Raw genomic sequence first — 15786 nt, forward strand, 5'->3', positions numbered from 1 at the left:
AGGGACTATGTCACGGATTTTACCAGATTTTTGAACAGCCAAAATTTATATTTGTGCCGCAGGAAACTTAAAAATAATAGTCCATTTTAATTACAAATTTCTATATTAGAGCACTGAAGCTGTTAAGGAGCATCTTTGGCTGCGGATGGCTCGGATGGAAACGGATTGCAAATTGAAAAAGTTAGGCAAACGTTTTCAAGTTGTTTATGCGCGTCATCAAAATATCGATATTTATAGCCGTAGCTTGATTTCTATCCGCAAAATTAAGGTAATATATTCCTTTAGACGTTCAAAGATGATGTCTATTTTGGGTTAAGTTGCCTACCACTAATTTTAAAACAGTTTAGACCACAAATCTGTGAAATCCCCGTGACATAGTCCCTTTAAACTTAGGGCGCTTTCCATTTCTCAGAACTGGCCGGCCGGTCCGGGCAATTTTTTTTTTACGCCCACTTTAGACACTTAGTTTTTTTTTTCGAATTTATGAAGGAGGAAAAAGGAAAATGTTCAATACAATGTGCCCCGGGGTGGAATGGAACTCGGGTCGTCTGCCTGAAGACCGAGTGTAATACCGCTACGCCACCGGGAGCCGGCTCCCAGAATTCGTAAATTTTAACTATATATCGTGTTTCCCTTACAAATATCGATAGCTAACCGTAAACAGGCTAACCGAAGTGCATAGTAGGCTAACCGAAGTGCATAGTAGGCTAACCGAAGTGCATAGTAGGCTAACCGGAGTGCATAGTAGGCTAACCGAAGTGAATAGTAGGCTAACCAGAGTGCATAGTAGGCTAACCGGAGTGCATAGCAGGCTAACCGAAGTGCATAGTAGGCTAACCGAAGTGAATAGTAGGCTAACCGAAGTGCATAGTAGGCTAACCAAAGTGCATAGTAGGCTAACCGAAGTGCATAGTAGGCTAACCGAAGTGCATAGTAGGCTAACCGAAGTGAATAGTAGGCTAACCAGAGTGCATAGTAGGCTAACCGGAGTGCATAGCAGGCTAACCGGTACTAGTTACCAGTCGACGACCGTAAGTGGCGGCCATCTTGAAGTGGGCGTAAAAAAAAAATTGCCCGGTCCGGTGGTTTTGAATGTGGAATTGGCCTTTTCCACGAGATTTCCCCATAAATACACCCTAACCATGTATAATATTAATGCATTGACAGGACAAATCTGACTAACAACGCTGTTCTCGAATCATGATACCAGTCTGGCCGGCCAGTTCTGACGAATGGAAAGCGCCCTTAGAGTATTCCTTTATCAAACTTACTAGATTCATCAGTCATCTGATACACCTTCTCGCTCCATGGACCATCACCTTTGATGGTAAACGCCATTAACTGTATCGAGTAATTCTGGAAAATTAAAAGGTCTGGGATAATATACATAGAGACATTTGGTGCCAGAGTTTTACTCCAAAGAACTGGACCGCCATCTTCCTGCTGAAAGCGAAGTCGATAGCCAAGAATAACGCCATTTTGGTGAATTAAATCCACCTCGTTCCAGGACGCATTTAAAGTGGTTTCGTTAACCATGTCTAGCTGTATGTCAGACGGTGGCTCAGAAGGAACTGTAGAAAAAATGGTAAAAAGGTCGAGTCTTTCCAAGACTTCCAAGCTTAAAAGCTTGTAATTGCTGGTGCGTACTGTGCAAATACGAAAACCGTGAACACTTTTGTCATCAATACGTCGAAAAACATAGTTGTTAGCCTTGTATGTAAATCATTTTTACTTTTGTTATACTTTGGAAGAGAAAGGAGAGAAAATAGTAGAGAAACTATTTGCAAAAATAAATAAATAAATAAATAAATAAATAAATAATGGCTCCATCACTGTCCGTTTATTCATGTGTCCTGCAGTATGAGTTGCCATTCGATGCCCTTCTATAAAAAGTTACAGATCCACGTTAAATTAAAATGTTCACTGTTTTCGTATTCACACCATAATAGCACGAAGCTATTACCGTTTATTGCTTTATCAAAGAATAACGAAGATGTTACGAAGACTGCAAACTTTCTCGTGCAGTTTCTCAAAGAATGCGTTCGAATTTCGGAAAGTTTAGTAAAGTTCTTTTTTTATAATTTATGCTCTTTATTGACAATTTTTTTTTCTACAACACATACACATACAATAACATTACAGATTATAACATTAATAGAAACTAGAAAAAAATGAAATAAGCGTCTAACAAAGTGTCGTAAAGTTCTTACCATCATCATCGGTCATGAGTGTCACCCTTGTATATATTCCGGCTCCAACTGATGTCCTTCCAGCCACAGAGATATCATAAAGCCAATTCTCGTGCAGCGAGGTAACGGTGTAGTTTGAGACGTCCAGCCCGACATCTACATAACCTCCGGAGTTGTGAGGGTGACTGGAGCTAAAGTGGTCCTCACTCCAGGCCACTCGGTAGCCAATCAAAATGCCGCGCCATAGTTGCTGCGGAATTGAGTGATCCCACTGCACGTAGATGCTGGTAGAGCTTAGGTTGCGGTATGCCAAAATTGCTGGACCAACAGCGGGAACTGTGTGGTATAAAAAGAGGAGCGGTTGTTTCCATTCCAGGAAATAATTTTGGTAAATCTTAGCGAAAGTGCCTGAACAATTATTATTGTTTCGAAACGGAATAGCGACGAGTACTCCATCACTATATAGTAAAGCAGGGTCGTAACCAGACCTTTGCCATAGCCGAGGCAAGATCTGCTAGGGGGTTCTGGGGGCATGCCCTCCAAAAAATTTTGAAATATTGTTCAACTGGGGATTTTTAACATATTTTGTTTTAAATTTTGGGTAAAAATCTAGACGAGGCAAGTGCCTCGTCTTGCCTCTTGCTAGTTACAGCCCTGAGTAAAGGGGCCTGTTGGATGGTATACCAACCTTAGGTTTAATCCTGAAACTACACTTCTTCCACTCCGCTATAAAAACGTTTCGAAAGCAGCAATCGTAGCCTGTGCCAGGCTCTCGTTCCGTGGGGTGAGTGCGAGCTCCCTTCTCCACTGACCGAGAGCCTGGAACAGGCTACAACGATCGTGACTCCACAATACACTCCAAGCACATTCCAGTCACATCAGCTACGCTAGAGCGCAAAACAATGCAACAGTCTTCTAAAACAGAGCAACTAGCACCGATCAAAATTGAATTTTCTTTTCTTGGAGGCCTGTTGTATGCTTTGAGTCCGCATCGCTATACCAAGGGACAAGTTCCATGGACATGTTGCAGGGACATGTAAAACGGACAAAATCACAACATGTAGGCGCAAAAAAATGTAGCAGGGACGTGTTCCAGTGAAACGTGTCCCACTGTGCCGTGTCCCATTTACTCCGAAAATGAGACGTATCGCTTTAACATGTCCCTGCTTCACTTTGTGTATGTATACACGTTAAGATTTTGTCCTTGCTACATGTCACTATGATCTGACTCTTAGGCCTAGTTCAGACATCGTGCTCCTGCCGTCCCGAACTAAATTGTAATTAGGTTCGACTGTAGTACGGCAGAAGCACGACTCTGATTCAGATGTCGTGCCAGAGTCGTACCAAATTCAGGAGTACTGAATCTACGTAACAATTAGTCAGCGGTGATCCAACAAAAATGGCGCCGTTTTCCAAATTGCAGCAAAAACTCAAAGAAAAGCAACAGAAAAAACTTTTCCTTTAGCAAGTACGGCGAATGCTTGTTTGTTTGCCCGACTAGTTTTCGAAAACTTGCTTATTTCGGATTCAGACCCGCTAGCTTCTTCTTCGCGCTGCTCCCTGTCATTAGTGTCATCTACTTTGTTGAATGAAACATCCTCGACGTGCTTTTTAGCAGAAAAATATTCATTGTATTCCTTTGGCTGGCCGCCATGGTTTTTGCCGTCTGGCAAGAATAAAATTCAATTTGCATACTTTTAAGTATGCAACTGGTGACGATGTTAAAACATCGTCACCAGGGTCTTCTCCGTTTTCAAAATGGCGACTAAAACGGAGAAGACCCCGGGAACGAGGTTGTGCGCATACTCCGTAATGGAGAATTATTCTCGGGTCTCCTCGTAACTCCTCGCGGGAACGTAATCCCGCCAAAATACATTAATATAATTTATGAATTTGGTTTGGTGCGGCAAAAGCACGACGTTTGAACCGCTGCCGTGCCAGAGTCGTGCGGCACGACATGCCGTGTCGAACTAAATAGCTTTGCCGAACTCAATTCAAAAGTTTGATTCAGACGCCGTGCTTCTGCCGTGCTTTTGTCGAACTTAATTCCTGAATTTAGTTCGGCACGGCAGGAGCTCGATGTCTGAACTAGGCCTTAGTGTGTCTGTACCTTTATGTTGTACAGTGTGACTGTGTCATGCATGAATTGCCTGTTTGGATATTTCGAGGTGTCTTACATACCCCATTGAGTGGTCCTGATCCGAGGAAGAGCTTCTGAAATGAGGCCTGCAGATTTGAACGACGCCGCCGAAACACGGAAGCTGTAATTGGTGTATGGAATGAGAGGATGAACATGCTTGGCTATCGGAGGCACATTAGTGCGAGCGTAGTGTATTCTCCACGAAGAGTTTGGATCGTCAAGATTTTTGAAAAGGACGCAGTAGCCGTAGAAATATTTGTCGTGGGTTGGTACCGAAACTGTTTCCATTGATATAGTGGCGGCGTGGTAATTGATGCCAGATACAACAGGGTTTTTTGGCACCTCGCAAATAACTGAAAAAAATTGAACTACCAGTTGGTTTATTTGTAAATAGTTGCAGACGTTACAGCCCATTTTACAGTCGACTGTGTGCTTAGATTACGTTTAAATGGAAGCGAGGGTTAATAAACGAGGATAACTCGTAAAACACAAGTTCTTTTTCTTAATTTAAGTTTTGCATTTTTCTCCAGGTGGGTGATAGGCCAGCTCTATACAGGAGGCAGTAATACACCTGGCAATAAACTTCTTAAAATCCAAACCCGAACCTGGCCTTCATAGAGGGGTGTGGTTTCATTTCAGAGTAATGTTTATTGGCCTGTCGAAACACATTACGTAATCGTACATCAGATCTTGATATTTAATAGGAATCGCATGGGGAATTTATATGACACATGTTTTCAGAAGAAAAATGAAATGCATGTGACGATAAAAAAAAGCAATTACATATAAGAAAAATTAAAGCGTGATTGAAGGAACTGTGTCACGGATTTTAGCCAAATTTAGGCACGGGAAAATGGCCATCAAATTCGGTGAAATATAAATATAACCGCTTAAAACAGTGAAGGAACATTTCAATAACACAGAAAATACAAAAGGAGGTACGGATGGCCAAAAGTGAAGAAGATTGAAACGGATTGCTATATGGGGTTTTGAAATACTGTTGGTCTGGACAGTTTTCAAAGTTAATCTCGAATGCTTGTAATTTTACATTCTAACGCCCGGGGACAAATTTGGATGTAATGAAGCTGTGGTTTTGTCAGTTAGATCCATAGAAGTAATTTCTTTGTAAACATAAAGTTTCATAGCGAGTATTTGGCAACACTTAATAAAATAAACGTAACTGGCTCGGCCGTGACACTTAAGGTATTAAAAGAAGGTATGCAGAGAATTAACTGACAAGGCCATGGGCCGAGTTGGCTAAAAGCTGTAACACGATCACCCCTAAGAACGACTGCGTGGGAAGCTACGTGGCATGAGGCGCGTGTAAGAATTGTTTTCTTGGTAAAACCAAGAGACAAAAGAGCACAATCAGATAACGGAAGTGATTAGCAAACTTACATTTGTCGGTTACATCTGTTTCACAAGCATCCTCGTCAATGACTCCTGGAGACCCGAGAAAGGCGCCATCTTCCAAAGCGAGTTGAAGAGTCAGCATGGATTGCCATGTTATTTCGGTGAATATCAATTTAAACGATACTGCAGCATTTCCGTCACTGTGCAAAACACAAAAAGGGAAAGATAAGGAGAAAATAAATATTTAAGACAGTTTCCGTTGAAAAATTCGAGCAATAAAGGCAAAAAAAAAAAAAGTTAGCAGAAAGAATTCAAAGCATGGTAACATTTCAAAAATAAATAAAAGAACTTATCAAACGTTTAACTCTTAAGCTAACCCCGCGAGAAAAAAAATTGGTTATCCATATTTTAGTTAAAACGGACCTTTTATGTCGGTTGAAAACAAAATAACATGCGTTTTAAGCGTTTTACGAGGTTGAGATGTTTAAAGAAGTATACAAAATGTTACCGTGCTATGAGTAAATATTTTGGTAGTTTATTTTCATATTATTGCTCGAACTTTCAGCGGAATTCGTCTTAATATTTTAAGATGAACTGTTTTATGAGGGTGGTAAAGGAGGTATAGATCACGTTTCACGGAAAATAAAACGGCCCTTTCACAATTCACATAAAGTACAATATTAGCACTTCACGCTTCACGGAAAATATAACAATACGTTTTGGAAAATCACGATTCACGAGGAAAAAAAAGCTACTTCAGATTTCACGGAAAATAAAAAGGGCCGATTACGGTCACGAAAACTACCTTTTACCTCCCCCTTTTATGCAGGGTATTGCACTGTTATATGCAGCTGTTTGTTTTAACAGATTCACCAGTTTTGTAAGTCTTTCGTTTTGAGTCGCCGCTGTAGTTGTTTTCAGGTGAAAAACACGTTCAAGAAAAGATAAACTATCCGATGTGTCTTAAACCAGTTGCACTCATCAAATCAAAGTCTTCATGCAATGGTCATAGCTTAATGCGAAGTAGATTTGTAGGACGATTGTCGAGTTGTCTGTCAGTGTGTGTCTGTTTTCATTATAACGTCGATTTGTTGTTTGATTATTTCAAGCGAAGGAATAGTTCCAACGCTGTGGGATGCCATTTATGATATTAAAACCAAAAAGTTTCGGAACTCTGTAGGTTTTAATATTTCGGTTTTTACTGTTTAAGTAAGTAACGGATATGAAGACTGCAGTAACAACGATCCGAATGAACCGCCGAGTGAACAGCCTAACATGTGCATAAGCACATAAAGGTCTGAACAAACAGGCTGAGCAGACGAAGGTCGAAAGTGCAGAAAACCATCCATAAGACTGATTGACTAGAGAGTTTACTGACTAGATGGTAAAGAAAAGTCCTTATAGTTATGTTTGTGTAAGTAACAGACGCAATGTCTGGCTATGGTAGTTTACTTAGTAGTGATCTGTTGTCCTTATTTAATTTTATCGCCTAGGTAAATTACCATTTAGTGAGCTCACTAACAAGTTTTCTTTGATCGGAGTAGATTGTCATGAAAGCTCAGAAAGTCTGCCATTCTCGTCAGGGGCAAAGTGACAGACCTTTTAGAGAGATAATTAATTTGCGAAGAGTATAGCTAGAAAACAGGATAAGCGCGCGCGGGAATACGTTACATTGATCTTTTTCCGTATTGTAACGTAACGTTAACTAAAAGCCAAATCAGGGTAAATCTCTCTAAAACCACGTTTCAAACTGTGGTACCACAGCTGGCCCTACGTGGCTGAGCTGACTGTTATCAATCTATACCGATGAAACGTTTAAAAAAATGTTAAAATACGGCAAAAATTAATGACCTAAGTTTTAAAGTTCGTTGAATGTGTTTCCAATTGATGATGAGATTATATTACTAAAAAGTGCCGTAAACTAAATAAGCTTTCGCAGCTTTCGAGGGCTGTTTGTACGCGCGTGCTTTTATTTGAACGTCTGCATCTTGCGCGCGCGCAGTCTGGGCACCAAAGAGAGTCTACATTAGCATAGCGCGCGATTCAGTTAAAGCGAGGGAATAATTTCAACGTCGTGGAGTGCTACTTTGATATTTAAAAAAAAAAAAAAAATTCGGAAATTCGGCTGCTAACTTGATGACTATCTATTGGTTTTACTTCAGTGGTAGAAATATGTTGTTTATACAAAAAAACTTTTTCCGTTTAAATTATATTACCTTCAGTTTAAAACTTTCTTTATATCTAACAAAATGGCAAACACCACAAAAAAGTAACGTCGTCGGTAGTTATTAAACAGCATCCCGAAATCGCGCATGCAAATTTGATTCCGACCAAAGTGCACGCAAGTGCAAGCAAGTCCTTGCCAAACGCAATTGCAAGGAGCCCAAGTCAACGCAAGTTCAATTTGCGACTGCTTGCGGCTCCGTTTAACCAGGCCTTAAGGCGTCCTTTTTCTAGAAAAACAATCATTTGCAAAGACGAGCTCCTTATATATTGCAAAACTTCTGTCATAAAAAATTACCTGTCGGAAATCGAGATGCCTTTAACTTCCGTAAAAGACTCATCATCAGTGTAAATTTCATTTACCTGTGTCATGAGAAAGACAATGGGTAACATTCAATCAATTACTAATGATATAAATGACTATGGCCAATGACCAAGTTTATCACAAACTTTTAACTTTGGCCAATGACCAAGTTTATCACAAACCTTCGGAATTGTGGGGGGGGGGGGGGCGGAAAACCTTTTGCCCGAAAAAATAAATGACATGCCTTGAAAGCCGAATAAAGAGGCATATATTATGGACAACAAAACGTGCATTGAAACAGCTGTGTACAAAGTCTGCCTGCTAGCTTCCCAAACATTTCAATGCACTGCATCCGTCTTCTTTAGAAATACTTTATTTATCCATTGTAATTAAGAGAACAGGTCAAATTTCTTGCTAATGCGCTTTTTTCATTAAATTGCAATTTACGGAGCAAAAGCAACTTGAATCGGGCCAAATGTCGCATGATTTAAGACTTTAGGTATTTTAGCTTAAGCATAAATTAAAGTATTTTTGGGGCGCCAATTTACATTGTTTTTACCCCACTTGAAAGTTATATAAAAACTTGTGAATGGGTTAAAATACTTCGTTGAAAGTTTTGAGCTTAACATTTGAGTCAAAAGCATTAGCATTATCAAATTTGTAACACCTTTGTTTCAAGGTATTGTATTGGATCCACCGCGCGCAAACGCTCAAGCCTAACTTCTGGTCGTCCTCAACAATTCCCCACTCACCTCAAAGTGACTGAGATTGAATCAAATTGAGGGATCACGTGGAATTTGCGAGAAAAATCAAACATGATTATAACAATTTGCAAGAGGAAACAAAAGCAGATAAATGAGAAAGCTAGGTATATTTCCAACGCTTTTCCTGTTGATGTAATTCGTTTTAAACGTAATGTTAAGATTTTTCAGCTTTTGTTTTTTTTTTCCCTAGGCTTGTTGCCCGAATTCCAAGCATTTTGCCCGAACAATTACGCCTCGTACTCCTATGGCCCCCCCCCCGCCTCGTACTCCTATGGTCAAGTGGCAATGATACGGTGTACAGTATCAAGCGGAAATTTTGAAAAGGAAGAGTTCGTTTGATACAATGTTTTTTTCGGAGGCCGCCTTGGATTTGGCGCTCTCAAACATGTTAGAATAATAATGACATCTATTATTTATTTTCTTAAAAAGATAGTTGATTATCAATTTCAAGTTGATGACGGTAATTTAGCCGTCGTGGTGAATTCCCTGGGGCATCATCGGAGAGCCAGTCAGATAGTCAGGGCGATAGGTATTTCGCCTTTTCATATTACCCCGAATAATTAGACGTGGGTCTCTGAGAATGACGTCATATGACTCATATGAAGTCATGTGAGTCTTGGCTACCTTTGTGGGAATAGAGCGGGTTTCACTTGAGTGTCGAAAGTAAATTGCGTTTACTTTGGTTTTGCATTACTACGCTTAGTGATTGGCTTAAAAATTTCGCGCCACTTTCTCAGCCAATCAGGAGTAAAACCAAAACCAATCGTGACTCGCTCGCGCACGTTTTCCCGCGCTTCGTGACAACTACATGTATTTGCTTCGAGTTTTGATTGGTTCACTGGATTGTCTGTGTCCTTTGTGATTGGCCAGAGTAATTACTTTGGTTTTGGTTTTACGACACTCAATTGAAAACTGCTCTATAGACTTTACAAACTCGTCTTACTTTATTTGAAAAGTCCGTTTTCCACTGATTAACCTGTCCAGAATCATAAGGCAGGTCCGAGAAGATAATTTTCAAGCCTATTTCAGTAGACCCATCATTTTCTGAAAATACAAAGAAGAAATAGTTTCATACAACAGTGACGGAGACAGAGGTGCTCCAAGAGAGAGGTGGGAGCACAGTGCAGGTTGGACTGTTCTTGCTTAAATAGTTGGTCGGGATGTAAGGCTCTTCAATTCAACTCTTCAGTGGGCTTTAGTCTTCTTTGGTAACTTTCAAGCTGACCGTTTCCAAAGAGCGGTCTGCAGACATGATAATTAGCAGAACTTTGTCATTGGTAATGGGTGTTCATGTAACGGAAGACGGTGGGAGAAGGGGGGTATAAAATCCCATTCCGCAACCCAAATTTTGCCCAAATTCCCTTTCTCAGCCTATTGTTTTCCCGATTTTCCAAATCTCAGTCCAGGTTCTATTGTTTATTTGTTTGTGATTCCCATTTTTTCAGTGAAAATTTAGCCAAATCCCAGTTCCCATTTTTTACCCCTTCAGGCCCCTCTTAATTAAGGTTAAAAACATGTGAAAAGAACATCTTTGTAATGTAAGCGGTTCAGAAATTAGAATATTGATGTTAGCCTGATGAAGACAACAATAAACAACTTACCAAATGCTGCCGTCCGCCTCAGATCAAAAACTTCCCTGAGCTGTGTGGAGTACCAAATGTTCAAATCCTTGTAGTACGCAATGGGAAATGTGTTTCTTCCTAAAAAGTAATCTTCTCGCGTTTTCAACCCACCCGGGCTATCGCCACAGTGAGACGCATAAAGCGAGGGACTATACCAGGAGTCGATGTACACAGCCAACTTTCCAACCCTCTCCCATACCAGCCCCAGATAAAACCATACCCCTTTGGGTGGGTGAAAAGCGCGGGAACAGTACTTGGCGTCTTTACCATAAACCGTCACGTACAAACTGCCATTTCGGTAAATATTTACTCCTTCATACAAGGCAAGGTCGGCATCTTTATTCCCGAAATAAATCTCCATGTACGATTTTGGCCTCCACTTGAGAAAAAACCCGATGGTGATGTCGCAGTCTGATGGATGTCCTAAACAACTTTTCTCATGTCCTTTCAGCTTGACGAACGTGCCATCTGATCCATCAAGATAGATGCCCTTTCCTACCGGTGACCACTTATTAACCACATTACCACGTACATCCATATTATTGTCGGCTAAATCGTCAAAAGGCCAGATGTCATGTTCACTGCCTGTCGAAACAATATGGAACGAAAGTGTATCATCGTATTAATAGTGGCGGATCTAGGAGAGGGGTCCGGGGGTCCGGGGCCCCACCTTAGTTTTAGAACTAGAGGCCCGAAGGGTCGAGAAAAAACTATTTTCGAGAGCACTCCCCTTATTCTATAGGGTCTGGATGATCGGGCCCCCCTTATCTTAAGGTCTGGATCCGCCACTGGTATATGATAGGTAGACATGATGTCTGCTGTTACAAAGCCTTCAACGTTTTACTGCCTTGAGGTGGGCCGTGGGCCGTGGGCCACCAGGCAGTGAGCCCTGATTTGGTTGCGAAAATATATTTCTTTTTTACAATAAACTCTATTTTTTTATAAGAATATATTTTACAAGAATATCGAGGCTGAAATTTGCGAAATTTTAAGAATATTTTACTGAGATTTGAAAAGAATATAATTGTGTGTTGAAAATCTGTAAATACAATACAATTCAATTACTGTTTTCACATAAACAGTATAAAAATTTTCCTTTCTATACATGGCAAAACTAGCCAAAAAACAACTAAAGCAGCGCTTGCAGCATGTTTGATGCTAATAACATTTCTGCAAGAATTTATATACACCAAATACTTGTAAATGAAACCTCAATATATTCTAAAACAGAAATGTCATACACTATAATCTAAGAATATTCATAAGAATATTTTCAGCCTAAAATCAGCAGTAAAATAAGAATTTTCAGCCTGGGCCGAAAATGCAATATTTTTATAGAAAAAAAAGTGCAGCGATTCTTTAAAAGTGTGGCGTAAGGTCAAGCCGAAACCTATGAAAATTTCTCAAAAAAGCAATTTCTATTTCGAGGTTTCTCTATAATAACTTAGACTTTTAACATATCTTACCTGCCACAACCAAGACCCCTCTCAGAGGTCCAAACTTGTCGTGCAATGCCAGAAATAGAAGAACAGTAATCTGAGTAATGACAAAAAAGCAAAACAGTAAATACTGACAATTTTTTACTTTGGTTAGTCACTTGATGGTATTTCAGTATAAATTTCATTTTTCACGTTGCTATTCAAGATAGCTGGGTGTTGGTTTACAGATTCGTTGGCGGATGTGGGTTACAAAAACACGATACGATTTGAGGAGTTGTCATTTGACGGCATCTCCGTTATCGATCACACGAAACTTTACTTCCGTAAATTTCGTGTAATGCTTTGTCCATGTTTTAGTGTATACCTGATTGAGAACTCGTTGACCCATAAAAAGCATAAACCATAAACGATGCGACCGGACCCGAGGACTGGAATGTTTACTGGGAATTCGGAAAAATCATCGTCGTCTGTGACAGAATAAACAAGATAATAAGACAGGTTACACAAATCATGCTCTTAAGGCTCTCAAAGAAGGAAAATGTCTTTATTATCAATAAAAGAAATTTTACTAGACTTACCGAGGCTGTATACCCAGCATACCAGAGAGCTCATGGTTTATGCTTTTCACAGGGTCACGTTTCTTTCATTTGGTGTATAAGCTGTATTAAGCTAAGCTATGGTCGTCTGATCAATAAACGAGATGCCCCCTCTTACTTTCACTAAGTTAAAAATTATTTTGTTTTCTTTTCAATCAGACAACAGACTAAGATCGTGTTCTGTTGACCAACCAGTGTATCTACACCTGGCTTTGGTTGGATCGCTTAAATCGGATGAGGAGAAGGATGTACTCTTCAAGTGTAAATTTACGATAGGTGTGTGTCATAAAGGGTCTTAAACCTTGACCCTATTTAAGGATAGAAGATCGAAACTTGACACCCTATTTAAGGCCCAAACACCAAAAATGGCACTCTATTCAAAAGCAAAACGATAACTAAGGATTATGTTAACCTGTTGTTTTTATTCCTTTACTGTAGCTTGGAGTGTTTTATCATACCATATCCTTTTCGTTTACTGGACGTTTACGCACTGTAATGTTAGCTAATGAAATGAAAGGAACCCTATCAGAGGAACATACAGGGATCACAATGCCAAAAGTGTCAAAAAAGGATACCTTTTTAAGGACTGAGAACCTCAAAAGCCATACCCTCAGTCGCGGCACATACTAATATAGCACATATGTATACAGGAGGTTCCCCTTCCCGGTGAGCTTGAATGTCTCAGTAAAGCTCTTTTCCTAACAGTTTTATTAGAAATTGTTGATCGATTACTGTTAGGCCGTTTTCTGATTAGGATAAACGGTATTTTGGATGGATGGGTCTTCACATATCAGTTGCCGGGGAAAACCGTTTTCGGTTGACTTGATTAAAAATGACTGCTGAATGGTGTTTTAAAACCGTTTAAACCCAATACAGTGGGAAAAGTGCCGGTTGAAAACGTTTATTAACCGAACCGATAGAAACGTTTTTCCAATAGAAGCATATGGAAATGAACCAAGAGAGTCAAAATAGTAGTGTAGCCGCTCTCGTAAGCTTGTATTTCTACTGGTCCTCTATGCTAGTGTAGCAGCTGCTATCGTTTTGGGGGCTAGGGGCATTGCTCTTGTTATTTGTTATAGCACAACTTAAGAAAAGTGCTAACTCTGATTGGTTAATTTAGCGTCTACTTTTTGCCCATGGGTGTATGCTGACGTATGCCTCCAACCTGAGCGTGCGCGCTGATCTGAAGCGACATGGCACAAGAAAATGCTTCTACTTTAAGAATTTTTACATATTTTTTCGTTTTTCCTGTCAATTTAAAAAGCTAAACATAAGAAACTACATATCCACGTAATGCTAAAAGACTTATGTATAAGGCACGTCTAAAATAATTCAAAAGTTTGTTTGTTATTTCTTTCAGGTTTTTGTCAGCGTTTACGCGAGCACTACACGCATTTTACCTCAAAGAAGCAGTAATAAATCCCCTAAAAGTTGTGCTATATAACAAATGGTATACGCCATAGCGTACACTTTTAAGTTATGTATGTGCTTGGGAGGCTTGCTAAGCACTCACTAAGCTATCGCCTCGTGCGACTCTTAAGGTCCGGCCAAACGCACGAAACAATTCATCGCAACATATCCCAACATTGTTGGGTCATGTTGTGAGATGTTGTGAAGCAGCTGGCCAACCGCACGCAACATTTCAACGCAACATATCGCATCATTATTGTGCACAACATGTTGCACGCGTTTGGCCACCCTGTTGCAGCATGTTGGATGGCGCAAATCGAACTAGTGTGCATTCACAATCGCAACAATGTTGCACGAACGTGGCCAAATATCATGCAACATCCAAAAATGTTGCAAGATGTTGAGAGAAAAATTTGACCATTTTCAAACTTGGTCCAGTATCATGCAACATGTGCAACAGGGAGGCCAAACGACTGCAACATGCTGTGCGCAACAATTTGGGATATGTTGCATGCGTTTGGCCGGGCTTTTACGCTTCATTCGTGCTTAGCAAATTCCCGCGTACATCCATAACTTAATAGTGAACGCTACGGCGTTTACCATCTATTAATTTTCTGTTGCTCTCTTAAAGGACCTTAAAGGGTACGAGTACGAGTACATCAGACAAGAACAGGGAGGTTTTTGCCTTGGACGCTCATGCTCTGAACACATTTTCACCCTGAATCAAATGCTAGTGCAGAGAAAGGAATAGAATACCCCTCTGTATGAAATCTTCATTGATCAGAAGGCGTTTCATATAGCATCCACTGAGATTCCCTGTGGAAGATCTTCAGGAGCCACTATGGAATCCCATCAAAGCTGGTGAATGTTATCAAGATGCTATATAATGACTGCAAGACCCAGTTGATCTGCAGGTGATCTGCAGCGCAGTAGCAACATACACTATTCATGTGAGACCTTGTAAGGGTTGCTTCTCGATCAAACCGAAAACGGCTGAGAACAAAAGAACACAACCTATACCTATATCGTACTAGTAACAACGAATGTGGGTCAGCCCAGATATTTTGCTGTTTAATTATACAGTAGAACCCCGGTAACTCGAACTCTGAAGGGAAACGAAAAACAGTTCGAGTTAGCGGGGTTTCGAGTTATCGGGGTCGATTGAATATTCAATTTGACAAGTTAATAATTGAAAGTTTATCGATTTTACAGCACTTCAGTACACAGTACAGTGCAAATTAAACTTATCTCGTCAGAAACTCTCACACGATCATACATTTTTATGATAAGAGTAAAAAAATGACTATCAGATACGTGATCTTTTCGTTTGTCTAATTTAAATCAAATTGCTGTAGAGTTCGTTTTATAGCCTGTGTGCAGCCGTCCCGCTCCCCTCAAAAAACACAGGCTATTCGTTTTAGTGTTTAAATCCGATTACACGACTAGAAGAGCTAATGGGATATTTCAATGGGCATCCGTGGCGAGCTGCAAGAACCAGAATTCGAGTTATCGGGGTAAATTTGACCCAAATTTTGATCAAGGGAAACGATATTTAGTTCGAGTTAGCGGGGTTTTCGAGTTATCCGAGTTCGAGTTAACCGAGTAAAAATGACTGAAAAGTGGGGTCAAATCCAAGGGAAATGGAAGTTTGTTCGAGTTAGCGGGGCTGTTCGAGTTATCCGAGTTCGAGTTACCCGGGGGTTCTACTGTACACACAACAATGACTACATGCTGCAGTAGTTGTAA

The 15786-nt window shown here is 40.2% G+C and overlaps 2 protein-coding genes across 2 annotated transcripts in view; both read right to left on the reverse strand.

Annotated features, from left to right (window-relative positions):
• LOC144637005 (uncharacterized) overlaps window positions 1–15786 on the reverse strand; it is a 49591-nt gene that overhangs the window by 9570 nt on the left and 24235 nt on the right. The window lies entirely within an intron of this gene.
• Window positions 1246–5932, reverse strand: LOC144635465 (protein sidekick-1-like). The gene is made up of 4 exons (XM_078494568.1): window positions 5728–5932; window positions 4371–4682; window positions 2211–2525; window positions 1246–1571 (listed from the first exon to the last, which is right to left on the reverse strand). The coding sequence occupies exons 1-4, from the start codon at window positions 5822–5824 to the stop codon at window positions 1246–1248; spliced, it is 1050 nt and encodes a 349-aa protein (XP_078350694.1). The 5' UTR covers window positions 5825–5932.

This window comes from Oculina patagonica, chromosome 13, assembly GCF_052425735.1.
Source record: "Oculina patagonica isolate OP01 chromosome 13, crgOcupat, whole genome shotgun sequence".
Lineage (NCBI taxonomy): Eukaryota > Metazoa > Cnidaria > Anthozoa > Scleractinia > Oculinidae > Oculina > Oculina patagonica.

Bases quoted from the DNA above. Each gene is read 5' to 3' on its own strand.
- LOC144635465 (XM_078494568.1), bottom strand. From the start codon at position 5,824: ATGCTGACTCTTCAACTCGCTTTGGAAGATGGCGCCTTTCTCGGGTCT. The intron at 2,526-4,370 runs GTATGTAAGACA...TATACCACACAG, and splicing joins GATCAGGACCACTCAATGGG to TTCCCGCTGTTGGTCCAGCA. The intron at 1,572-2,210 runs GTAAGAACTTTA...TTTTTTCTACAG, and splicing joins ACTCATGACCGATGATGATG to TTCCTTCTGAGCCACCGTCT.